Genomic DNA, 27,723 nt, shown 5'->3' on the forward strand with positions numbered 1-27,723 from the left:
TACAACTTTATTTACAATAAAGACTGTGGTCAGAGAATTCTCTTATCAGAGACAGAGAGAGAGAGAGAGAGAGAGAGAGAGAGAGAGAGAGCAGGGTCTACAGCAGAACCTGGACCTGCTGGAGCAGTTCTGTCAGAACTGGGCCCTGGCAATAAACCTGAAAAAGACCAAAACATTCATTTTCCATAAAAGACCCAGATCTCAGGGAAACAACCCCTGCTTCACACTAGGGACACACAGGTTAGACTCCAGTAGAGAGTAGAACTGTTTAGGACTGAAGATCAGTTCAACAGGAAGCTTCAGTCCGACGGTCAATGAACTGAGAGACAAACACGCAGGGCGCTCCACGCCATCAAACGCCAAACTCCCATTCGAATCCCAATTCAAATTATTCTGTAAACTGTAACCCTTATCCAGTTCAGGATCGCGGTGGGTCCAGAGCATCTAGAGGGGTGGGCACATGGCAGGAATACACCCTGGAGGGGGCCCCAGTCCTTCACAGGGCAACACACACACACACACACTCACTCACATACTCACACCTACGGACACTTTTGAGTCACCAATCCACCTACCAACGTGTGTTTTTGAACTGTGGGAGGAAACCCACGGGAACACAGGGAGAACACACCACACTCCTCACAGACAGTCACTCGGAGGACACCCACACAGACACAGGGAGAACACACCACACTCCCACACTCCAGTAACAGTGCCCCCTGTTACTGAGAATACAAAAAACAATGATTAAATATTGGTTACATTTAAAAAACAGTGACCCCCCCCACCACTACACAGCCCTCACACAGCTGGTCTTGACCCTGACCTCACTAACACACACTAACCCCCGTCTGGACCAGCCTTAAACACACCTAATCAGAGTCAACCACGTTATAACACTCCAAACACACAACTGCAACACCCACTGGAACCCGCACAAAGCACAGTGACTGACCCCATACACAGAACCACACTGACCAGGTACAGACTGAGCGTCCACAGCCTGGCTGTAAAGACCGGCCGTTACACAGACAGACCTGGCTCCCCAGAGCAGAGAGACACTGCCGGCAGTGCCAGAGCGGCGCTGAAGAGACAGAGCTGCACATTCTTACAAAGGGTAATAAATACAAAGAAATTACGAGAAATTTATCTCCCAAAATTTGAAAACATTCATCCACAATTCCACAGCTTCTTTAACGAAGCCAAACTGAGCCTGGTGCTCTGACACAGGGGGGAGAGCAGCGCCCTGGCAGCGATATATATATCTGTCTGCCACACACTCAGGGACAGTGAGTGACCAACACACACACACACACACACACACACACAATAAAGCTTCTTGAATTGAACTGAGAGAGAGACAGAGAGGGAGAGAGAGAGAGAGAGAGACAGAGAGAGGAAGGGAGAGAGGGAGAGAGAGAGAGAGAGAGAGAGAGAGAGAGAGAGAGAGAGAGAGAGGGAGGGAGAGAGAGAGAGAGAGAAAGGCACAGCGTGAGGTATTAGTAATCAGTGCGGAGGAAAAGGCCACGTATTCTCGATGTGTAAATCTGGGAGAGGTGAGCTGAGCTCCTGCACCAGGCGGCTTCATCTCTGCCCTTTTCCTTCCACAGCAGCACTCCACAAAAGCACTGCACACAGGAAAGTTCAATAAAGGCTACAGATATCTGTATTCTTCTTCCCACAGCAGCCAGACATTAACTATCGCCAATGTTATTGATTCCCTTAGCCAGCGGCAGTGGCTGTCTGACTGCAGACCATGAGAATTAGCACTCTGTTTGAAATGAATGAATGAATGAATGAAAAGATATATTCTTTAATCTATTCACTTCATGTGTAACTGACTGGGCACTTGGCCAGATTCCATGGGAGACTGGAAGCTGGGAGATATAAAAAACGAATTGAGCCATTAATAAAGGCCCACAGTAACCTGGTCTCTCTCACACACACACATTCATTTATATACACAAACACAGTCATGTGAGTGTATAATCTGTTAATCATATAGAAAATGACCTAGGAAAAATAACCCCACACACACTTCCCCCTCTTTATCATTTATCAGTCTGTAGAAACAGCAGTCTGTGTTTCCTTCACCATCAGCTCTCTCTCTCTCTCTCTCTCTCTCTCTCTCTCTGTGTGTGTGTGTCTCTCTCTTTTTTCTTTAATTTTATTTTCCTCCACATAACCCTTGGCTAGATCTAAGCCCAGCCATTTCCCTGTATTAATTGTTTTATGGTTGAAGAAAGCGTAGAGGTCAGCGGATCTTAAGTGTGGGGTAAATGATGGCTTAAAGCTGAAAGACACATAAATTACATCCACACACTCATGCATACATCTCAGAAATGGACCACAAACTACTCAGCCAGAGAGAGAGAGAGAGAGAGAGAGAGAGAGAGAGAGAGAGAGAGAGACAGAGAGAGTGAGAAAGAGAGAGAGAGAGAGATGTACACAGAGAGCGAGAGAGAGAGTGAGAAAGAGAGAGTAAGAGAGAAAGAGAGATGTACACAGAGAGACAGAGAGAGGGATAGAGAGAGAGCGAGAGAGAGACAGATAGAGAGCGAGAGAGTGAGAGAGAGTGAGAGAGCGTCCAGGGGACACTTAACCCTGGAGAGGGTGGCTCTCCTGCCCATTCAGAGAGACCTCGGACAGCTGTGCTGGATTGGACCCCAGGAAGTAGCTGGCTGAGGTACAACTGGGGATAGAATATTCAACTGGGGGTTTCATAGTTTGGAAAATGTCATATTTTAATATCCTTTGATTACAGAAATACAGTATTCTGGATCTACACTATACTGCCACGTTATTTCCCATTGACTGTATGAAAATATCTGTGTGTCTAACTGTATGCTGGTCAGAGGTATTAATGAGCTACAAGTGGTAGAGACAGAAGTTTGATTAATCTCAGAATCACTGTTTGTTATCAGCTTGCATCTACCAGCTACATGCTCACAATCCTAAGAAGTCCTTGTGATTCAGCAAGTGAAATAAGACAGGATCAGCACATAACAGAAATGAAGAAAAACACTGAGAATGTACAATACAGGAAGGTGTCTGATTCCACACTGTAGCAGGTACAGAACGAGGCCTGAAAATGACATACTGAAACAACCATGGACTTCCTAGGAAAAGATGCCGCCTCTAAAACCCCAAAAGACAGCTCCACATCAATGTTGTCGTAACTCATGTGGAGGCACAGATGCAACCCCAGACCATGAAATGTTCTGAACTTTTGACTCCTTTGACCACAGCACACAGTTTTCACTGTCTTTCGAGACAGCAATGCCATCTGAGGGCTTGAAGGTCATGCAAATTCATGGGGGGGGGGGGGGGGGCTCCCCATGCACTGCAGACATTTTTGCAGATGAACCTTTAACAATATTATGTACATTAAATTATGAAAAATTTAAATACTTGAGGAAAGTTCTCTTGAACTTTTTGACAATTTCCTCATGAAATGTGGCCCATGGTGTTGTGCCAAGACCTCAATACAATCCAGTTTGTACTGGAAATGTTCAAGTGACTGACAAATCAGATTTTTGTTTTCAATTATACTTGCTAATAAATAATAATTTGACTTAAAAAACTTCTGGTTTACAATTCTATTTGTTTATATATATATATATTGCAATTATTTGTGGGTGTCATGGTGGTGCAGCAGATGGTGTCGCAGTCACACAGCTCCAGTGACTTGGAGGTTGTGGGTTCGAGTCCCGCTCCGGGTGACTGTCTGTGAGGAGTGTGGTGTGTTCTCTCTGTGTCTGCGTGGGTTTCCTCCGGGTGACTGTCTGTGAGGAGTGTGGTGTGTGCTCCCTGTGTCTGTGTGGGTTTCCTCAGGGTGACTGTCTGTGAGGAGTGTGGTGTGTTCTCCCTGTGTCTGCGTGGGTTTCCTCCAGATGACTGTCTGTGAGGAGTGTGGTGTGTTCTCCCTGTGTCTGCGTGGGTTTCCTCCAGGTGACTGTCTGTGAGGAGTGTGGTGTGTTCTCCCTGTGTCTGCCTGGGTTTCTTCCGGGTGACTGTCTGTGAGGAGTGTGGTGTGTTCTCCCTGTGTCTGCGTGGGTTTCCTCCAGGTGACTGTCTGTGAGGAGTGTGGTGTGTTCTCCCTGTGTCTGTGTGGGTTTCCTCCAGATGACTGTCTGTGAGGAGTGTGGTGTGTTCTCCCTGTGTCTGCGTGGGTTTCCTCCAGGTGACTGTCTGTGAGGAGTGTGGTGTGTTCTCCCTGTGTCTGCCTGGGTTTCCTCCGGGTGACTGTCTGTGAGGAGTGTAGAGTGTGCGACTCAAAAGTGTCCGTAAGTGTGAGTGAATGTGTGTGTGTTGCCCTGTGAAGGACTGGCGCCCCCTCCAGGGTGTATTCCCACCTTGCGCCCAATGATTCCAGGTAGATTCTGGACCCACCGCGACCCTGAACTGGATAAGGGTTACAGATAATGAATGAATGAATGAAGTATATTTGTATTGTACGACTTAACTTGCTCTAGATTTTGTTGTGCCGCAAGCAATCCTGAAGTTCCAGCTTCAACAGAATCAGGCTATCTGCTCTTTAGCAACACTAGGTATAAGATTTGTGCCATGTCCACAACTGCTCACACCACAAACATAAAAGAGGAAAGCCCAGCTCTTACTGCTGAGGTTGTTAGGCAGTGAGAATGGGAAGCAGGCGTGAGGAAATGTGTGTGTGTGTGTGTGTGTGCTCTAAGAGGCAAGGCTACGTGAGCTGCGAAGAGACCAGAGCGGATCTCTCAATTTTCTCTCCTTCACTAATGGCGCCGGGCCACTGCGCTCTAATTGGTAGACATTTCCAGAAATGAAATATGACAACAAAAGATAGCCCCCAAAGACAGGTCTGCTTCACGCCGCTCTAACCAGAAGTGACAGCACTTCTTAAATGCCATTTGCAATTGAAGAAATAATTAGAAATATTTTGGTCGGCATAACATTATTTGGACAAGCAATCAATGTCCCCCCCCCCCCCCCCCTCTAACCCCCCCCACCACCACCACCACCCACTTTCACTCTCTCCATTCTAATTTGCTGCTACACAGGTGAAGTCCAATCACATTCGGTTGCCCACTGCTGCTACACTGTCATCAGAGCCGTGCTGAGTGGAAAAATGTGACAAACAGCACAAAGGAAACCTCCTTCCTGTGTTATTTCCGCTCACTAAATTGTACTGTACGTCTTCAGTTACCAAAAAAAATAGTGAAAAGAAGTTACTTTTCAAACAAGTTGGGGCTGACAATTTAGTAGCGGATAAAAATGGGAATTTTTGCTTTTCGGCAAAATGCTCAAAACCTTAAACCATGCTCCTGCCAAAAACAGAACCCAACACTGCACAGGCAAGACTTGTTGCTAAGCTACAAGATGCATCTGGAGAAAACCACTAAGTGAAAGCATTGTGTGTGTGTGTGTGTGTGTTTGTGTGTGTGTGTTTGCCTTCCTGTCTCCCTGTATGCATGTACTCCATTGTGAGAGAGATGAGGAATTACTTTTCTTCCGTGAGTGAGTGGCAGCTGGGAAGTTCTTGAACAAATAGGAGAGGCCTTTCTCTCTCTTTCTTTCTTTCCCCCCCTTCTCTCTCCGGTTCTTTTTCCAACAAGAAGCACAAACACACAGGTCCCACTCCAATTACCTGCAGGAGGAATTGAGAGAGAATGGCGGGAGTGAGCAAGAAAGTGCAAGTGAAAGAGAGAGAGAGAGAGAGTGAGTGTGTGCGCGTGTGCTGGGGGCGGGTGGTGGTAGAGAGGGGCTCTTGGATTCAGGGAGACACTTAAGACACCAGCTTGGCAGCGTGTAAAAACAGCAGTGGAGCGTGCGCGCCTGGAGCATTCATTCGGCTCAACAGAATGGCTGATTAATTAACAGGGAGCAAAGCACTCCAGCACTCACCCAACCTGCACTAAAAGCTTTTCTTTCTCCATCTATTGATTTATATAATTATTTCGATAGCGCGGCAGCTCTGCGCTTGCAGGCGGAGGAGGAGAAGGAGAAGTGGGGGAAAAAAACTAGAGAAAAGCCCTGGCTGTGGTACATTTAGGCTTGTTTTGGTACGGAGAAATCTTTCGGGGCTCTCTGGGTGCACAATGGTGGTTGATGGGGTGGTTGAGTGGACACAGGTGACCTGTGGAGCAGTGGTTGATGGGTCCGTGCTGTGGACAGTTTTGACCCTGCTGGCTGGCTGATGGGGATTGGGGGGCTGTTTGTTCAGAGCAGTGTGGGAGGTTATTGTTCATGGGCATGTCCTGAACACACTTAGAGGGCTTGAGTGTGCCCCATGTTCCCCTCTCTTTTCATTTGGATTTCTCCATCTACCTTTATTCTGTGCCAAAAAAGGGTCTACAGAGACGCAACACCACAGGTTCTCTCCTGCTCTCTCTCTCTCTCTCTCTCTCTGAGGTATCCTGTACAAAAACACCCCCCCCCCCCACACACACACACACCCTCCTTTTCTGTGCTTCATCTCACAGGATTCTCTCTCTAGGGGAAGAATGATTAGTTTTTAATTGGAGCAGAGCATTGCACTGGAGGCCTGTGGTTGTTAGAGTATAGCTTTATTTCCCCCCCTCCAGGAAAAGTGCAGCAAAGCTCTACAGGGCTGCTAGCCCCCAAGCTCCCCTCCTGGTGTTCATGGCTGAGGGTATTTGTCCCCCATCTCTCGTTCTTTCCCACATAAGAAGGGCCTCAAGAGCCTCCCTCTTTTCAACCCGTGCGTCCTCCAGATCGCCCGCTCTTCAGGCCCTGCCCTCAGATGAAAGGGAGGATGGAGAGGCAGAAAACAAGGGGCTGTGAGGTGAAGCGCCCTGCTGCAAAGAGCTCAGAGAGGAGAATAAAAGCAAGGCTTTGTGGGTGCAGGACTGGCCCGGCAGTGTCCAGCTCAGAGAATGCGAGTGGAGTGGTTTCGGAGGTCTGCTCTCAAACATTTGGGGGAGGAAATCTCGGTCAACGTATGCTGTAAAAACTTGGCTGATTCCAGAACAGCTAACTCTACGTCCAACTTGGGAAACAAGTGAATATTTCTGTACTGTGTACTGGTGTAAAAGGATCAGCTGCATGAAGGCTGCACAGACAAAATAAAATATCTTAATCCTAGCATTGCATTGTGTGGCATTTGTGATTTGTTTTATGATAACTACGTTTCCTCAATGCTTGGTTTTGATGATGGTGATGGAGACCATTCATTCATTCATTCATTATCTGTAACCCTTATCGAGTTCAGGGTCGCGGAGGGTCCAGAGCCTACCTGGAATCACTGGGCGCAAGGTGGGGACACACCCTGGAGGGGGCGCAATTCCTTCACAGGGCAACACACACACACACACTCACACTCACACATTCACTCACACACTCACACCTACGGACACTTCTGAGTCTCCAATCCACCTACCAACGTATGTTTGGACTGTGGGAGGAAACCGGAGCACCTGGAGGAAACCCACGCAGACACAGGGAGAACACACCTTACTCCTCACAGACAGTCACCCGGAGGAAACCCACACAGACACAGGGAGAACACACCACACTCCTCACAGACAGTCACCCGGAGGAAACCCACGCAGACACACGGAGAACACTCCACACTCCTCACAGACAGTCACCCAGAGGAAACCCACGCAGACACAGGGAGAACACACCACACTCCTCACAGACAGTCACCTGGAGGAAACCCACACAGACACAGGGAGAACACACCACACTCCTCACAGACAGTCACCCGGAGGAAACCCACACAGACACAGGGAGAACACACCACACTCCTCACAGACAGTCACCCGGAGGAAACCCACACAGACACAGAGAGAACACACCACACTCATCACAGACAGTCACCCGGAGGAAACCCACGCAGACACAGGGAGAACACACCACACTCCTCACAGACAGTCACCCGGAGGAAACCCATGCAGACACAGGGAGAACACACCACACTCCTCACAGACAGTCACCCGGAGGAAACCCACACAGACACAGGGAGAACACACCACACTCCTCACAGACAGTCACCCGGAGGAAACCCACACAGACACAGGGAGAACACACCACACTCCTCACAGACAGTCACCCGGAGGAAACCCACACAGACACAGAGAGAACACACCACACTCCTCACAGACAGTCACCCGGAGGAAACCCACACAGACACAGAGAGAACACACCACACTCATCACAGACAGTCACCCGGAGGAAACCCACGCAGACACAGGGAGAACACACCACACTCCTCACAGACAGTCACCCGGAGGAAACCCATGCAGACACAGGGAGAACACACCACACTCCTCACAGACAGTCACCCGGAGGAAACCCACACAGACACAGGGAGAACACACCACACTCCTCACAGACAGTCACCCGGAGGAAACCCATGCAGACACAGGGAGAACACACCACACTCCTCACAGAGAGCGGGACTCGAACCCACAACCCACTGTGACACCCCTACTGGCCAAGGTCTGTAGGATATCTGAAAAATGCATGCGAATCAGCAAATTAATAAATAAATAAATAAAAATGGGGTGACTATACATTTTTACCACATCTCAGAAGACCACTGACAATTGTTTTACTTAAAATTCCTTTCCAGTCATCAGTTAAACCCACAAACCCATCATCTCTCTTCATCAAATCACATATTTACAAGTTATTTCCAAGAACAAATTCCATCACGCCTATAAAGTGGCTTATTTGTACCTCTATATATTCATCCAGTATGTGCTGACCTATGAATATGCAATTAGTCCCCTCCTCTCTCCACTTCCACTTCCACCATTCACCTGCAGTTTAAAAGCCCTGTCTTACAAATTGGCCAAATTGCTTCGGTTGGTATGTGATGCATGAAACTCTGTCTGTCGGAATTTACCCATTTGAGACTGTTTTGGAACAATAAAGTTTCAAAGTGAAATTGCTCAGCCATAGCGCTGATAACTGCTTAGTTCATGCATGATACACCATCTACACCTACATACACCACTAGTGTACGGGCACATTAACACGGGTAAAGACTTCCGTTTGACTGGAGGGCATCTTTAAAACTCTAATGTACTAAACTGTGTAGATGTGAATGAAGGGGCTGCGCTTGCTCCCAGAGTCTGACCACGTCCTGCCCAACCACCCCCAATAAGCTGAGGAACAGGTGCTCTTTTGGTGTTCCCCACTTATGGCACTAATTTATGAGCATCACAGTCATGTTAATTACTTAAATGCATCATGCAGCACACCCACCAGGAAGCATCTGCACTTATGTTTCTCTACACATTTATTCAAGTAGTTTATTTATTCAGTCACCCATTTGCCTTAACACTGTAATTTCACGTCCTAAGGCATTTATATATACGATCCAAACGCATTATATATACTTTAAAGTTTTTATTAAAGAGGTGAAGGAGTGAATGTGTGGAAGTCTGAGCCTGTTGGAACGTTTAAAGCCAAAAGATTAAAGACACAAGCCCCTGTCTGATGTTATTCGGGGGGATCTAATCACACAGACACACACAAAAAGAGTTTTTATACATGTGGCAGCATTCTGCAATGCCAACACTGCACATATTAATGCTGCACAGCCTCTAGTCTAAAACCAGTGGTCTGCAGACTAAGATCTTAAGACATATTCACCTTCAAAAGGTTAGCACAAGATAAAAAACTTAATGTCCCAAACTATGGCGACGTCATGGCGATGTGAGCAAAGCAGAGCCAAAAGACCACCACTGCTTCCATCACTGATGAATCACCTGCACAGGGTTATCAGTTTTAGTGAAGGCAGAAACCTGCCAAAGCTACGTGTCCTTCAACAGGTGTGTGGGACTACCTAAGGTCACGGGCTTAGCATGGCAACTTTAGATCATGCATCTCCAACCATGCAGCTGGCAGGACTCCCTTCTGTAGAGCGTCTTCCTTTACTAATACAACATGCTTAAAGATTCAGGCGCTTCTAAGGACCTCAAATAAAGGCAATTTACAGTGTCCCTCTTTGAAAAATTGCACACGCACAGGCAGTACAAGTTTGAGTGTTAGGTTTCGTAGCGTAGCTTTAAGGCTAATAATCTTAACAAATAATGGAGCCACTTGCCTCAAACCACAATGATATGTTAAGAGATATCTTAAAGACACTGCGTGGATTCTGGCAAGGCACGACGTATGATGTATAACAAAACACAGGCTAATGCCGTTCTCTTTTAAATTCTTACCTGAACCATATACTAACAATTGAAACTAAGCTTAAAACTTTTACGTTGTGTCCCAGACTACTATTTAAAACGGTAAACATGAGCTAATTTATTCCCATAATCTCAGATGTAAAAAATAAAACCGCTAAGCGTGATGAACCACCAGCCGTGCAAAGACTGAGCACTGCAGAGACTTTTACAACAATTAATGACTCTCCGCGCTCCCTGGCCCATGAGATAGCAGAGGGGTTGAGTGGTCTTTTTTTATGACAGTTGCGCGCAGCAGACTGTGCTAAATTGCTGGCCTTTCTAAATAACTTGCCTTCCTTAATGGCTCTTGGTGGCTGGTATTAAATCACGCGGCCTCTTTGCAGCATGGTGGCTTTTGCGTTTAGCGACTGTTCAAGCAACGCAGGAGTGCTAGCGCTGGCATCGCTGATGTATAGCTAATTCATCACGCCACGTTAAAATGTCTCCCAGCATCGCATCAGCAGGCTTTCAGCAAATCACACAGGCACAACTTCACAGACACATTAGTATTCAGCACAAACCACAGCTCACCTCCTCACACCTGGGCGACAGGTGAGGAAATTAGTCAGGTTTTATTCACCCAGAGAGACAAACTGTATCATTAGCTTTAAGCTAAATTCAGTGCTGACTGTTGTGGGGGAATGATGTGAGTAATTGTGTGTGTGTGTGTGTTTTTGTTGCTCCCTCCTCCAAACTAGTCTGACATGGTCATAAATGGATGAATATGTCACAAGATCCAGAGCTACACACCTCTCGCTCATGCTACTCTTAGGCTATGTCCTGAATAGGGGGGGGTTGACGACTACTGACCTGCAGACTGACCAATTAAATGTTTACAGAGAAGTTTATCGACCAATAACGGTAGCTCTACAGCCAGACCGTCCAATCAGAAGATTTTAGGCTACTTCACCACGCCCCTTTCTCACTTAAGCGAACCAATCGGAGTAGGGGAGGGCGGGACTAGTTTGTGAACGAAACGCTTCTCGAAGTTCTATGTAAGCTCTAGAAAAACAAAATCCTGGACGTTTGTGAAATTCCGGCCGGACATTTTTTTAAGTCTAAAAAAGAGGACATGTCCGGGTAAAAGAGGACGTCTGGTCACCCTATCTTTACAGAGTATTAATATAAAATTCTGTACCCATGAGAGCAGCTGAGGGACAAGATGAGAAAGCTCTCTAAAGAAAATAAAATCAAAACCAGCGTTTAAAATCACAGAGATAGGACCACAACTTCCACTTCATGTTTTTGCCCTTCCTCAGACACAATTTTCCCTTAAATTTTTGGCAAAACATAAAAGTAAAGCAATAACAAATGTTTTTTTCCACTTCAGATGCTTTAGATCAGGGCAACCAAAGTGGTTCGTTAATCAGTCTAATCACCTGACTTTGATTTGGCAGAAAACTCTCTAAGAATACAAGACATTGCTCAGTTCTGTTGTCTATGTTGTCGATATCTACACTGTAAAAAAAATCCGTAAAATTTACGGTAAAATACTGGCAGCTGTGGTTTCCAGAATTTCACCGTAAAATATACGGTCACGTTTTTGGCAAATCATACATTTTACATTTAAGGACTGTTTTGTTTACAGTATATTTCTGTTAAAAAAACAGATATACACTGTAAAAAACATGGTATTTACATAAAAATAACAAAGAAACATTGTTTTGCTATAAAATTAACGTGTAATTTGTGTGACAAATTAGAGAAAGGAGACTGAGATATAGCCAAACTGCATCCTGTATTCAGCCCTTAAAAGGAGATATTGCTGAAAGGACTAAAGAAATGTTCGGTATCTGGGCGCCACACGCGGAACACAGACCGATGGTGAACTTTCCTGACCAACACACGTCTCGTAATAATATGCACAGAAACACAAACACACACAGTGATCACCCCAAAGCAACCCAAAATCAGTAAGTCTCAAAGACAGAAAAAAACAAAGAAACTCTGAAAATCACAGAAAATATGGAGAAGCAAAGCATGCTGGGAGCTCCCTAATGAGTCTCAGCTCCTCCCAGTCCTTGGACACTTGTACCGCCCCCTAATGGTTTGTGTGTTTAACAGTGAAATAATGTATATTTTACAGTAAAGTGATGTAAAAAATTGTATTTTGGCTGATAAAAGTATTTACGGTATTTGACTGTTACAGAAACTGTTTTCAACCTTTTTAGAGTTTGCAGTCATTTACTGTCATGGTTTTACAGTTTTCCACCATAAAATTCACAGACATTTTTACCAGTGTATGGCACACTTTATATCAACTCAACTATCAGCTAACTAATCTAACTTTGCTAAAGCTACAACCACGAGGATTGCATTGTTGATTAATTGTTGTTAAATTATTAGCAGTACTCTCCCTGTGCCACTAATGTAATGTCAACTGGCATTCCCACGCTCTGGAGCAGAACTGCCTAGATCTGTCAAATCAGCTGACAGAGCGAAGCCAATCATAACCTCTAATGACTCTTGCCTATGACCAGGGTTTGAACCAGCAATTTCCCCAAGATAGAGCCAATGCTTACACCACTGCGCCACTCGAGAGGCTTTGTACGTTTGTAAATGTAACGTTTTTCAACGGTAAACGTTAATGTATAATACTCTTTTGTGGACTATTGTTTTTTGGGGGAAAGCATGAACATAAGCTGAATTACTAACTGAACTGAAAATGATTTGTGTGATGTGCACGTTAGCTGTATATCGCTGTGCCAGGCCCTCACCTGTCTGGTCCCTGTGGTGGTGGGCCTCTGGGTTTGTTGACTTTGGCATAAAGACCATTCAGAGGGTCTTCAGCAGAGGGCTCGGGGCTGTGAGGAGAGGGGTGTCCAGGTCTTTGTGGCGATAGGCTGTGGTTCCCGTACATGTGTTGAGATGGACTCAGACGCTCCCTGAAGTTGTTTATCCGAGCATAGTTGGGGTCATCATCATCCTCTACATCTGGGGGAGCAAAACGGTCTCTAGCCTGTCGGTCTCTCAGCTCCTGATGCTTAGCCTCGATCCTGAAAAAAAGGAAATTTTGAAAACTTCGCAAAAGCAAAACAAGAAAAGGTTTGTTTCTTCATATTTCTGCATGCAGAGTTTCAAATAAAAACAGACACAGGGATAATAAAAAATAAAAGTTAAAAAATAAAAAATAAATACAATAAAAAAAAAGTTTAAAATACGTTAACTGCTGAAAAAACACTATGTTTATTAATATTTATTATATTTCACTGTTGCACATCTAGTATTTTCACACAGAAAATCAATAATACAGGATATTTGATCACTTTTACAAACAAGTACAGTGGAACCTCTACCTAAGAACTTGATCCGTTCCGTGACCCGGAACGTAAGTGGAAAAGTTCGTTTCTCAAGTCAATTTTCCCCATTTAAAATAATGGAAAAGCAATTAATGTGTTCCACCGTGCCATCCGCCGTTGCCAGCTGAAACTCTACAGTGCAAAGAGGAAGCCATTTCTTAGCAAGCTCCACAAGCTCAGACGTCTGCACTGGGCCAGGGATCTTTTAAAATGGAGTGTGGCAAAATGGAAGACTGTTCTGTGGTCAGATGAGTCACGACTTGAAGTTCTTTATGGAACATTGGGACGCCATGTCATCCAGACCAGAGAGGACAAGGATAACCCAAGTTGTTATCAACGCTCCGTTCAGAAGCCTGCATCACTGATGGTATGGGGTTGCATGAGTGCTTGTGGCATGGGCAGCTTGCATGTCTGGAAAGACACCATTAATGCAGATAACTATGTTCAGGTTCTAGAACAACATCTGCTCCCATCTAGACGTCATCTCTTTCAGGGAAGACCCTGCATTTTTCAACAAGATAATGCCAGACCACATTCTGCAGCAATGGCTACGTAGGGGAAGGATCCAGGTACTGAAATGGCCAGCCTGCAGTCCAGATCTTTCACCTATAGAGAACATTTGGCGCATCATAAAGAGGAAGGTGCGACAAAGAAGGCCCAAGACGATTGAACAGTTAGAGGCCTGTATTAGAAATGAATGGGAGAGCGTTCCTATTTCTAAACTTGAGAAACTGGTCTCCTCTGTCCCCAGACGTCTGAGTGTTGTAAGAAGAAGGGGGGGATGCCACACCGTGGTAAAAAATGGCCTTGTCCCAACTTTTTGGGGATTTGTTGATGCCATGAACTTTTGAAACAACATATTTTTCCCTTAAAATGATACATTCTCTCAGTTTAAACTTTTGATCTGTGATTTGTGTTATATTCTGAATAAAATATTAGATGTTGGCACCTCCACATTGCATTCAGTTTTTATTCACAATTTGTTTTGTGTCCCAACTTTTTTTGGAATTCGGTTTGTATTACGATATCAATTCTGCTCCTCAAGTTAAAGTAAAGTACATCACTATGGTGACCATCCCACTTTGTTCTGAGAATGTAGAAGAACTCAGGGCGAGCCAAACCCACTGTCTGAAGCATATCAGAGCAGACTCCATTCCACATATGGAGAATCTGCTGGCTCTGAGTTTGAGTGGCAGTGTTCGAAGCCTGGGAGCTGTAGTTCTGCAGTCTCAGATGCTTCAACCTTTTTGAATGATGCTTTAAGGAGAAGTGGATTTCTGGTGAAAGAGTTACGAAACAAAACAAAAAAACAGATGAGAGAAGGACTTCCACTCCTGAAATGGAAGCTTTCATATGAGGTTTAAAGGCCTGCTCTCTGTTCCGTGTCCTGCTCAGATGTCACAGCTGCCCAGAGATGGCCAGCACTGCTCAGGCCAACGTGAGGGCAGAAACAAGCTCAGTCAATAACACAGCTTCTGAAGGAACATCCTGGAACATATGGAGAGGAACAGCAGGCAGACATGGCTGCTGCTTTATTCTAATCTCTCTTACCAAAGCTCAGCAAACGGAACAAAAATAATGACTGAGGAAAATATATCACATGTCTCCAGCTCAACTAAACTTCTTCTCAGTTTCTACCTGCTGCCAAGAGGGTGAATGAGTGCGAGAACAAAGAAAGGGGGAAGATAAAAGAAGAGTGATAAGATCTAGTGATTTAGTTTGTTTTAACTTGTCATTTATTGCTTTTTTATTATCTCCTATATATAGCATATTCTAATTATGACAGCTGCCTCAAGCATGACTATTCATTAAGTTCCACTATCTACTGTAAATCTTATTACGCTTCTACCCCACCGCTAGCAGCATTGATACTAACAAAGCAGGAATTATCTTAACAGCTTGAGTAGAGGCGCATAATGCTGCTGTGGAAAGTAAAATGGACTTTTCAGATTCATTTTTAAATTCTGTGTTGCACAGTGGTAAATTCATGACAGCACACGTTCTATCACAGTAACTGTGTATTCACTTCTACGTTGTAAGGGAAGGTAACGCAAGATGTAAAAGGCTGAATGACAGTGAGAGGATACAGACAACAGACTGACCACAGGTGACCTCACCTTTCTCTCTCCTCTTTCATTCTCTCCAGTTCTTCTTCACTCAGCATTTCTGAAGTTTGCTTCACCGTGCTCGGCTTACTCTCCGTTTTACTCTTCTCCTCCTTCTTCTTTCCAAATCTGAGAGAGAGAGAGAGAGAGAGAGAGAGAGAGAGAGACAGAGAGAGAAAGAAAGAGAGAGACAGAGCGATAGAGAGAGACACAGACAGAGAGAAAAAGAGAGAGAGAGAAAGAGACAGAGATAGAGAGAAAGAGACAGATAGAGAGAGAGAAAGAAAGAGACAGAGAGAAACAGAGACAGAGATAGAGAGAGAGAGAAAAAAAAAACAGAGAGAGAGAAAGAGAGACAGACAGATAGAGAGAAAGAGAGAGACAGAGAAAAACAGAGAGAGAGACAGAGACAGAGAGACAGAGAGAGAGAGAGAGAAAAAAAGAAAGAGACAGAGAGATAGAGAGAGAGAGAGAGAGAGAAAGAAAGAGACACACAGACAGAGAAAGAAAGAGAGAGAGACAGAGAGATAGAGAGAAAGAGACAGATAGAGAGAGAGAAAGAGAGACAGAGAGAAAAACAGAGAGAGAAAGTGAGAGAGAGACAGAGATAGAAAGAGAGACAGAAAAACACAGAGAGAAAGAGAGAGAGAAAGATAGAAACAGAGAGAGAGAGAAAGAGAGAGAAAGAGAGAAACAGAGAGAGAGAGAATGAGAGAGAATAAAAAAATCAATAAAAATAGTGACTAATGGCATCACCCTAATATTATTATAAAATATTGGAACGTTCAAAATAAATAAAACACTTTGAGTAAGCTATAATTCATTAAATAAATGAGAGAATTAAACTGTACACATATTTGCCCTTTCCATGCGTTCTCTTCTGTATAGTTATCAGTAGGAGTCTCAGAACAAATATATCACTTAGTATTCGTTTATTTTTTCTCACTACCCCCCCCCCCCCCCCCCCCCCAATGTATTTGTTGTAATCCCACACAGTGCCACCAGGCTGCGAGGCTGAGGTTAAGAACGAGATTCCTCTGAAACATGGGAAGACAACCGAACACAGCATCACTGGACAACTCAACACACTTGAAGGAGATCTGGTTTGTCAGCAAAGAGATGCCCATGCTGGCATGTGTGGTGCTTACGATGCGAGGAGAAGGGGGGCAACCCTCACACAGAGAGTGCAGACTCCTGGACTTGGATGGCTGAGTTATTATCTGGGATCGACCCAATGATCTCCTGATGAGAGGACCAACACTTAGACCGCTGTGCCACTTAGGAGCCCCTCACTCAGCACTTCGAAAGGCTGCATGTATAGAAAAGAGCTGACAGAAAGCTGCAGTGGTGTGTGTGTGTGTGTGTGTGTGTGTGTGTGTGTGTGTGTGCACACGGGTGTGTAGAGATGTTCTCATAACATGCATCATTTCTGCTTCACTGAGCACCTCACACACTCTCTTCCTTCTCTATAGCTCACAACAGGTCATTTCTCATGTGTGCTGGGGTCTCCATGGTGTTCTCACACCCACACACCACCCACACACTCAGCCCACTGTATCAATGTCAGATGAATCCCAGCCCTGCTCCTTATAAATACCACACACACACACACATTTACTTTAACACTGTGCAAGCAAAACTTAAGACAAACCTGAGTAAAGTGACGTTTCACGTTTCACAAAACCTTATATTCTTTGAGTAATTAAAAAAACTACAAGGCAGAAATGACACAGCTAAACTGTAAACAATTAATAGATTAATCTTTAATTAATGGATTAACACAGAACCAAAGTAACGTTGAGGTAAGAACAGATAATAAAACACTGCTTTTTATTCATTTAAACTACAGCTTTACGCTTTCTGAACCATTGAAGCACCATTAAAGAAACACTAGGTAGCATTTTTACTTTAAAGTTACAATTTCAAGGCTATTGTCATACTTCACTGATCTGTAATAGGTAGAACAGAGCCTCTGTCACTGCTACTCTTGGCTCAGCATTGCAGAAACTCCACTATGTAACTTAAGAAGGAGGGTAGGAAGTCTACACCACCACACACCTTGATTTCAGGACAGTGCTGCAACAGTGAAGTACACTCCACACCTGTAGGGGGAGCCCAGGTGACAAAAAAACAAATCGTACCTATTGCTCCCTCAAAGAAGAGTTTGTAAGGTGGCTTTTTTTAAGTTTGCAGACCAACAGATGGACTATAGAGCTCTGAAATGGCAAGTGTAGCTGTTAACGTGGACAATGTGGGAGGGAAAAAAAGACCAAAATAAAGAACCGCTGATCAGTAAGCTGGGCGGCACGGTGGCGCAGCAGGTAGTGTCGCAGTCACACAGCTACAGGGACCTGGTGTGTTCTCTCTGTGTGTGTGTGGGTTTCCTATGGGTGACTGTCTGTGAGGAGTGTGGTGTGTTCTCTCTGTGTCTGCGTGGGTTTCCTCCGGGTGACTGTCTGTGAGGAGTGTGGTGTGTTCTCTCTGTGTCTGCGTGGGTTTCCTCCGGGTGACTGTCTGTGAGGAGTGTGGTGTGTTCTTTCTGTGTCTGCGTGGGTTTCCTCCGGGTGACTGTCTGTGAGGAATGTGGTGAGTTCTCCCTGTGTCTGCGTGGGTTTCCTCCGGGTGACTGTCTGTGAGGAGTGTAGTGTGTTCTCTTTGTGTCTGCGTGGGTTTCCTCCGGGTGACTGTCTGTGAGGAGTGTGGTGTGTTCTCTCTGTGTTTACGTGGGTTTCCTCCGGGTGACTGTCTGTGAGGAGTGTGGTGTGTTCTCTCTGTGTCTGCGTGGGTTTCCTCTGGGTGACTGTCTGTGAGGAGTGTGGTGTGTTCTCACTGTGTTTACGTGGGTTTCCTCTGGGTGACTGTCTGTGAGGAGTGTGGTGTGTTCTCCCTGTGTCTGCGTGGGTTTCCTCCGGGTGCTCCGGTTTCCTCCCACAGTCCAAAAACACACGTTGGTAGGTGGATTGGCGACTCAAAAGTGTCCGTAGGTGTGAATGTGTGTGTGTCTGTGTTGCCCTGTGAAGGACTGGTGCCCCCTCCAGGGTGTATTCCCGCCCTGCGCCCAATGATTCCAGGTAGGCTCTGGACCCACCGCAACCCTGAATTGGATAAGGGTTACAGATAATGAATGAATGAATGAATGATCAGTAAGCTGAGCATTTCCAGGTGACCTGAAATGACCCAAGGTGCTCCAAACTGGTTAAATGTACACCTCTCTCCTGCAGCTGGTTTTAGGCGTGAGGACCATAAGCTCATGTACAGCTGCTCCAAAAAGCGTCTATTCTAATGGCAGTGCTTTTCTGTGGTGATCATATAAGCAGCCTGTGTTTAATAGAACACCGGTGTCAGCAGAGTGCATCTTAAAATGGCAGAACATGTGTCTGGATGTATTTGTGTATACTGTGCACACAGGGACATGATTTTTTTTTTTTTTTTTTTTTTTTACATTTTCGGGTCTATGAATATTCACAGGCGTGTAATTCGCAGCGCTGAGATCTTCATGTTTATTAAAAAGTGTGAAAAACAGTGGAAACATTCTTTGGAGAGTGGGTGTGTCTGCAGTGTGTGTGTGTGAGAAGCTCTAAGTGAAAATGGGCATTCGTTTTTTTTCTGCTGCTTCTCAGCACAGCAGGTAGCTCTCATTACATGAATCATATCAAGAAAACATAATTATAGGCTCAACTACCAATAATGAAAGTGAAATAAAAGGCAAGAAAGAAAGATGGCTGGCACTCAGTGTGATTTCATTATTATTTTTTTGGCTTGACAAAACTGACACGAGCAGAAACAGGAGAATAAACGAAGGCATGGAATTGTTTAGACATTTTTCTTCAATATCGAAATTAATAGTGTTGCATTAACATGCACAAAACCAGAAGGAAGAAGAACTACATCCTGAAGTCTGCTCCTAGAACACTACTGCTATTCTTCATGCATTCAGCCCCTGACCAATAAAAGGGGGCAAACTCACTCCAGGTCAGTCCATTCAGGCCTTATCAGCAGCTGGACATCTGCCCACAACATTTCCTCTAGCCTCTCTTTACACGGAGACAAACAATCTACACAACAATCATTTCGCTGCCAGCACACTGACTCCAAGTGCCAATCGGAAGACACTGTTTTCCCCAAACACACTTAAGAGAGTGAGAAGATCAGATGAATGGAAGATACGACCATTGGTGGAGCAGTCACTCTACTGTGGTGTGAACTGCATGCAGAGCGCCCGGGCCTGACGGGAAGGGAGATGACTTTGGATGATGTGTTTACTACTGTAGAAATGTAAGCAGTACACTTGAACTTGGCAAACAATAACGGCATAATTCACTTAGGTAGTTAATATAATTAAATATAATATTCCTGCTTAATACACCAAATTCAATTCAAACTGGACTGCGGGGAGAACCCGAGGGCAGTGAGTATGCCGCACTGTTTTGATTGTCCTCGAACAATGTGGGTTTTTCTTTACTCAAAGTTTATTTTCCTTCCGGGAAATATTTTCCCGTTTGTGAGAGCACTGTTTGTTGCCCGACTTGGTTTTTCCACAAACTAAATTATTTACTCCACTCGCGAATTTTGAACTGGATCAATGCCATAGATCATTCATTCATCCATTGTCTGTAACCTTTATCCAGTTCAGGGTCGCGGTGGGTCCAGAGCTTACCTGGAATCACTGGGCGCAAGGCGGGAATACACCCTGGAGGGGCGGCAGTCCTTCACAGGGCAACACACACACACACATTCACTCACACACTCACACCTACGGACACTTTTGAGTCGCCAATCCACCTACCAACGTGTGTTCTCCACAGCGTCCTGTGCATGTTAGAGCTGGGTAGAGCTCAATATTCTTATCGAGGTAAAGACGAAAAAGAAGAGAAAAACTAACAAAAACCACAGTATCTATTATATTGGCACACCAAACAAAATTTTGTACCATTTTGTTGTGACCACTCACAGAGCAGCACAGCCGTGATCACCAGCAGAACTGAATTTAACTATTCTTTAAAGGCTAAGCACCACCTAATAGAGCGCCATGAACGCCATGAATATTTCACATTATTTTAGTTACTGACATATATAAGTATGAATTAAAATGAAAATAGCAGCTTAATTTGCTTTAAAACTGACAATTTTATTAAATTGACGGAAAAACCCGAGCTCGCTACGGAAATTCTTGAACGCAACCGTGACGTCACTGGTGGACAACAGCTGAACAACGCCGCGGTAAAACACCGTTATGACTGACTGTTATGACAGTATCTAGCTAAATAACCAACATTATTCATGACAATAGCCTAGCAATAAGCTAAACTCAAATGTAGAGGTACCGTTATTCTTGTAAATGTGATCGAAGTCGAACTCGAATTCATCCGACACTATAAACCTCCGTAATGCAGCTACGTAGCCGAGTATAATCTGAGCCACCGAGTTTAGCAAGTCAAGCTAACTCTGGATTTTGGAAGAGTTACATACACACCACACACATGCACACAAAGCAAACAGAGCACAGCGTGTGTCTAAATGAATTATTACACAGTGAGCACAACAGTGCTTAAGCTTCACGTTCAGGATGATCACAATGAGGGAATAATTAGAATCCTGTTCTTCTGACTACAAACAGAACAATCAAAGAGAGAATACTCTGTTATTTCAGGATCTATGAGGAACACAAATTCCAATTAAACCTGTCCAGTTTATTACACACAGGTAATGAATAAAAGGAGGGTCTTATGAATTACTGCACACTTCACACAGAACAAATCCACACACAGCACGAAGCAAGAGAATGAAGGTAAAAGAAATGTGTATGTGTGTATATTATTTATCACATTAACTATGGGTGCACTACTCAAGCACCTTGAGGATATTTCAAATTCCAAATAATTCCAAGAGCACATTTTCTATATTATTTTTGTATTATTTTTTCTTGAAGTACTTTTTCGTTTTTGTGTGATTCAACACTAAATTCAGTAATAATTCATAAACACATGGCAATGTTCTAGCCTCTATTCATCGCACAATGGACTAAAATATTCAGTCTAAACGTACTGGTTTTATGACATCACAAAAACTGCTGTTCCTCCTGCCCCTCTCATTCCCTTCTGTTCTTTTTCCAACTTGAGAAAATAAAGTTTAGTGTGAGGTTCGATAGATACTAGTCACCTTTCATTCTCTTCTTCATTGTGGCTTCCAGCTGAGGACCTGGGTAGTCCTCTCTCTTGAACCCCAAATCCACAACACTGCACACTCTCCTTCTCTTTTATTTTTGGCCACACTGGTTTATGAATGTACAGACTGTATATTTAGTGTTGTTTCTTGGTTTGTAAATGTTGTAAATGGTCAGTAAATAAGTTCTCTGTATAGATTTAAAATTAAAAATAATTATTCTAAAAAATAATAATTCATTCATTATCTGTAACCCTACCAACATGTGTTTTTGGACTGTGGGAGGAAACCGGAGCACCCGGAGGAAACCCACGCAGACACAGGAAGAACACACCACACTCCTCACAGACAGTCACCCGGAGGAAACCCACGCAGACACAGGGAGAACACACCACACTCCTCAAAGACAGTCACCCGGAGGAAACCCACGCAGACACAGAGAGAACACACCACACTCCTCACAGACAGTCACCCGGAGGACACCCACGCAGACACAGAGAGAACACACCACACTCCTCACAGACAGTCACCGGAGGAAACCCACACAGACACAGAGAGAACACACCACACTCCTCACAGACAGTCACCCGGAGGAAACCCACGCAGACACAGGGAGAACACACCACACTCCTCACAGACAGTCACCCGGAGCGGGAATCGAACCCACAACCTCCAGGTCCCTGGAGCTGTGTGACTGCGACACCTACCTGCTGCACCACCGTGCCGCCCTAAAATATATAATAATAATCATACATAGTAAATGATCATTTATTCCTAACATCAGAAAATGACTTTCGACTAAGCTCTTTCTTCTTCTGAGAACAGGTAAACGACGCTTACATTTCGTCAACTTGTGTTACGTGTCATGGCCGTTACATAGTGATTGCAGCAATAGAGCTGATCAAAATGAGTTTTCTTTATATATCTCAGAAGGAATCACTTCCTAGAACCTTTATAAAATTGCCTTGAGGATCAGTAGGTTACACTGACGTCAAGAACTTACTGAATGCCTCTCATGTGCTGTATAACATTTAAAAATGTAGTAAAAATATTAAAACACACACACACACACACACACACACACACACACACACACACGTCAAGCTCTGTCAGTCTTCCATGATATGTTCTCTTAGATATTTGCTGCACCAAAGGCAAAGGCTACTGCACTTTAATATTCAGTAGTGTTTTCCCTTCAGAACCCTCAATTAACTGTTTAAAATATTAATATTACAAAATGTTCAGTGTTATTACTTGCAAACCACTGCAGCCAAGCTACAAACCCAACTACAAACTAGCCTTCATTTACAGAAGTAAATAATTGTTTTATTTTCCCACACTGACTGACTCCACTGCACTTGACTTCAAAGAAGACACTTACTGAAGTGTTTCTCTCTTATATTTTTTAAAGATTGTGTAATTTACAGAGGATTTCAACACTAATTATTAACAGAATAATGATCTACGTGGACACAGTGTAACTACAACAAAACTATCAGACAGAACCTTACAGTTCTAAACCCACACACTGACAGCCCCTCATACTCACACATTCATTGGTCGTCTGGTGCTGTATCCGTGCGGATGTATCCACACCACTCTCATAACTTAATTACTATATTTATCTCATTAGACAGAAGCTATTTCATCGTGGTGTTTGGCATGCGACCACAGCACGCCCATTCAGCTCCTCATTAAGAGCAGCGCATCTGCGGCCTGAATGCTAAACACCGCTGCGACTGCAGCCCCGACGATGCCACCTCGCGTGGACGGTACGCATGTCAACATTACGCATGTCAATACGAGGGAGCTCGGGGGCAGTGACCGTGCACACGCTCGTACACATGCACTCGTACACAAGGACAGTGTCAAGCACAATCAAGGAGACGCCTCGGCTCAATAACACCGCGACAGGACACACAAATGCAAATATGAGTGTTCCTCTAATACACCATAAAAGTCAATTTGCTTGACATTCATAAGTCGGGAGCAATCGCTGCAATCCGGCGGATAAGATGACACGTTACACACACTCCGACGTGCGTGTTTGCTTAATTACGAGCGCGTGAGATGCACGGGGCTGGGCCGGCTGCTGACACTGAGCCCTGAGCCAGAGGAGCAGCTCCTATCGAACGCGGAGGCTGAGCAGAGTTGAGCAAACGGATAAATAAAGGCAATAATTAGGCTGTCACAAGAGGTCCTGCCGCCAGCTTCTGAGGAAATGCTTCAAACACCATTACACAGACTGACAGTTAACGAGAGACTCCAGAATGCTGGTGACTGTTCTCATACTGAGTCAGACAGCTCCGTTCATCCTTTGAGTTCTTTAATGTTGTGCTAATACAGTCTGAGGCTTGTTTAAACAGCTGTAATGCTGCATATGGCAATGAACTGTCGTGATTATCTATAAAATTAACTAACAGAGGAGTCAAGTGGTGCAGTTGATTGTTGAGGGGTGTTGAATTCTTCACATCACTCCCCTGTCTGTGCTCCACTCTACAGGAGCTGTGAGCCTGCAGAGTCCCCTGACTGACTGGGTGGAAAACACACACAGAGACACACACACACAGTTCTCACCCGTTCTGCCTTCTGTGCTGTTCTGTTTCTTTCTCTCTGACTTACTCACTCCATCCTTCCTGCTGTAAAATAAGTTTGTGATATAGTAATAGATATGTCATATATCCGGCAGGCAAGAACAATGAGGCCTTACCGTTTCCTCCCTCTCTCTCTCTCTCTCTCTGGATGTGCTCTAGGCAAACCCATATTCTCCACAGATCTCTCGCTCGCTCCCTGAGGGCCTTAAGGAAAAGAGGGGAAATTCGTTCTTTTCATTTTAAACTAGTTTTTTCACTTTTTCCTACTGAAGTAGAGATGAGGAAAAAAGGGTTTTATAACAGGTTTTTTCCCCTCCGTGCCCTTCTCCTCCGCTCTCTACGCAGTTCACAGAGACACAGGGGTTACACAGCCACAGACAAGTCTTCAACTCAGGAGAGGAGGAGCAGCAGGGTGAGGTCCCAATCCTCTACTGTACACACACACTACACACACACACACATAAAACAGAGGGACAAAATGTCTCAGCAGCCCTTTTAGAATGTGCTGACTGTGTGTTTGATGTGAATGTAGTGGGATGTAGGGTGAAGAGAAGGAACATTTCATCTTCTGACTGCAGCACAACATGGAGAAAGAGCTGTGAGACACACCAGTCAGCCACAATATTAAAACCACAGGCAGGTGAATTTATTTTTAGCTTTAGCTGATGGTGTGTTACAGCTCTGTTACAGAACTGAGGTTGTGGGTTCTAGTCCCGCTCCGGGTGACTGTCTGTGAGGAGTGTGGTGTGTTCTCCCTGTGTCTGCGTGGGTTTCCTCAGGGTGACTGTCTGTGAGGAGTGTGGTGTGTTCCCCCTGTGTCTGCGTGGGTTTCCTCCAGGTGACTGTCTGTGAGGAGTGTGGTGTGTTCTCCCTGTGTCTGCGTGGGTTTCCTCAGGGTGACTGTCTGTGAGGAGTGTGGTGTGTTCTCCCTGTGTCTGCGTGGGTTTCCTCAGGGTGACTGTCTGTGAGGAGTGTGGTGTGTTCTCCCTGTGTCTGCGTGGGTTTCCTCCAGGTGACTGTCTGTGAGGAGTGTGGTGTGTTCTCCCTGTGTCTGCGTGGTTTCCTCAGGGTGACTGTCTGTGAGGAGTGTGGTGTGTTCTCCCTGTGTCTGCGTGGGTTTCCTCAGGGTGACTGTCTGTGAGGAGTGTGGTGTGTTCTCCCTGTGTCTGCGTGGGTTTCCTCCAGGTGACTGTCTGTGAGGAGTGTGGTGTGTTCTCCCTGTGTCTGCGTGGGTTTCCTCAGGGTGACTGTCTGTGAGGAGTGTGGTGTGTTCTCCCTGTGTCTGCGTGGGTTTCCTCCAGGTGACTGTCTGTGAGGAGTGTGGTGTGTTCTCCCTGTGTCTGCGTGGGTTTCCTCAGGGTGACTGTCTGTGAGGAGTGTGGTGTGTTCTCCCTGTGTCTGCGTGGGTTTCCTCCAGGTGACTGTCTGTGAGGAGTGTGGTGTGTTCTCCCTGTGTCTGCGTGGGTTTCCTCAGGGTGACTGTCTGTGAGGAGTGTGGTGTGTTCTCCCTGTGTCTGCGGGGGGTTTCCTCCAGGTGACTGTCTGTGAGGAGTGTGGTGTGTTCTCCCTGTGTCTGCGTGGGTTTCCTCCGGGTGACTGTCTGTGAGGAGTGTGGTGTGTTCTCCCTGTGTCTGCGTGGGTTTCCTCTGGGTGACTGTCTGTGAGGAGTGTGGTGTGTTCTCCCTGTGTCTGCATGGGTTTCCTCCAGGTGACTGTCTGTGAGGAGTGTGGTGTGTTCTCCCTGTGTCTGCGTGGGTTTCCTCCGGGGTGACTATCTGTGAGAGTGTGGTGTGTTCTCTCTGTGTCTGCGTGGGTTTCCTCCAGGTGACTGTCTGTGAGGAGTGTGGTGTGTTCTCCCTGTGTCTGCGTGGGTTTCCTCCAGGTGACTGTCTGTGAGGAGTGTGGTGTGTTCCCTCTGTGTCTGCGTGGGTTTCCTCCGGGTGCTCCGGTTTCTTCCCACAGTCCAAAAACACACGTTGGTAGGCAGATTCCTGATTCACTGGCTGTCTTTCCTTGGATGGCTTTTACTAGGCACTAAAATAATTTTATTTAATTAATTGACAACATGTGCACCTTCCTAAAACTAAGTAACTGTTTATATGACAAATGTTCCACGCATAAAATATTCATTATAAAGGAACAAGTTTCAACAGACTTGCAGCAGCTTTGGACATAAACTTTTCTGTAGCCTGTGAAAGATATGCTGAAAGTGTGTGTGTGTGTTTGTGTCTGTGTTTAGTTAGTGTATGCTGAAGAGGAGCAGTGTTACAGGACACCTGCAGACCAGCGTAAAGCCTGCCTGCTTTAATTAGCTCTCCCTGCAGCCTCTCCATATTCATTACACACTATTCCACTGAGACACACACACACACACACACACACAAAACACACTTTCTCACAAACACAAAGATGCTCATAAACACTTTCAGCAGGGGACAGAGATAAAAGGGAGGGAAGCAGTTAGCCAATATGTTCCTGCGTATCTCGGAGCCGGTCTGAGGGAGAACGACAAATAAGCAGTGAGGAAATTGAAATTTTCTTTTCATTTTCTTCCCTTTCTCTGTCTTTTCATCAGCGTTTCTCTGACAGAGGACTGGGATTGCTGCTGGATTCAGAGCCCAAATGAGATTAGCCCATGATCAGGGTGATGTCACAGCGCTGACCTTTGTGACTGTCCACTGCTCCCGATGGGGCACAGCTGAAATAATGAGAGCCGTTTCCATAGCAGCTTAATAGGTGCCAGTTGTAGAAACGGTGGGAGCCAATCAGGAGACGGCCAGACAGAGCCAGGCTAAACGCCCCCCCTCCTCTCTCTCTACCTTAAAAAAATACTCCCTTCACTGACTTAACATTCACGACACGTCAAACTGTTCACTTTTAAAGGTGTCATCGAATATGAAGCCATTCACCAAAAAAAAAAATGAAAAAAAAAAAATGCAAAAGTAAAAGGAAGCCTACCATAATTGGGCTAGAAAAACACTTGAAACATATCAATGCGATGAATAGACAATGGAGAGTCATCGAATGGCTCAGAGTGTTCTGATTGGCAGAGAGGCTCGCTCTGAAGCAGCCAGGGTTCTTCAAGCGGCCAATTAGCAGCTGATTCTGATGAATTCATTTGCATACTCTCCAGTAATTAGAGGAAACAGGCGAGTGAATGCTGAATATTCAACAGGCGAGCAGACACAGCAGAGCACTGCATGTTCCCCTGCTCGTTAGCATTAAGCACATAGCAGTTTCTCTCAAACACACACACACACACCCATCTGTGCCAGAGAGAGGCCCCCCCAACACACACACACACACACACAAACCAGCACCAACTTCAACCTTCAAATCTATGAACATAAGCCCTTATGACAAATCTGATAGAGGTGTG

The 27,723-nt window shown here is 45.1% G+C and overlaps 1 protein-coding gene across 1 annotated transcript in view; it reads right to left on the bottom strand.

Annotated features, from left to right (window-relative positions):
• Positions 1–27,723, bottom strand: part of pard3bb (par-3 family cell polarity regulator beta b) — a 309,049-nt gene that overhangs the window by 63,555 nt on the left and 217,771 nt on the right. The window contains exons 19-20 of the mRNA XM_066685934.1: positions 15,601–15,717; positions 12,902–13,180 (exon numbers count right to left, since the gene is read on the bottom strand). Of these exons, the coding sequence (XP_066542031.1) occupies positions 12,902–13,180; positions 15,601–15,717 (396 nt within the window). The remainder of the gene's footprint in view (positions 1–12,901; positions 13,181–15,600; positions 15,718–27,723) is intronic.

This window comes from Hoplias malabaricus, chromosome 12 (genome assembly GCF_029633855.1).
Source record: "Hoplias malabaricus isolate fHopMal1 chromosome 12, fHopMal1.hap1, whole genome shotgun sequence".
Classification (NCBI taxonomy): Eukaryota; Metazoa; Chordata; class Actinopteri; order Characiformes; family Erythrinidae; genus Hoplias; species Hoplias malabaricus.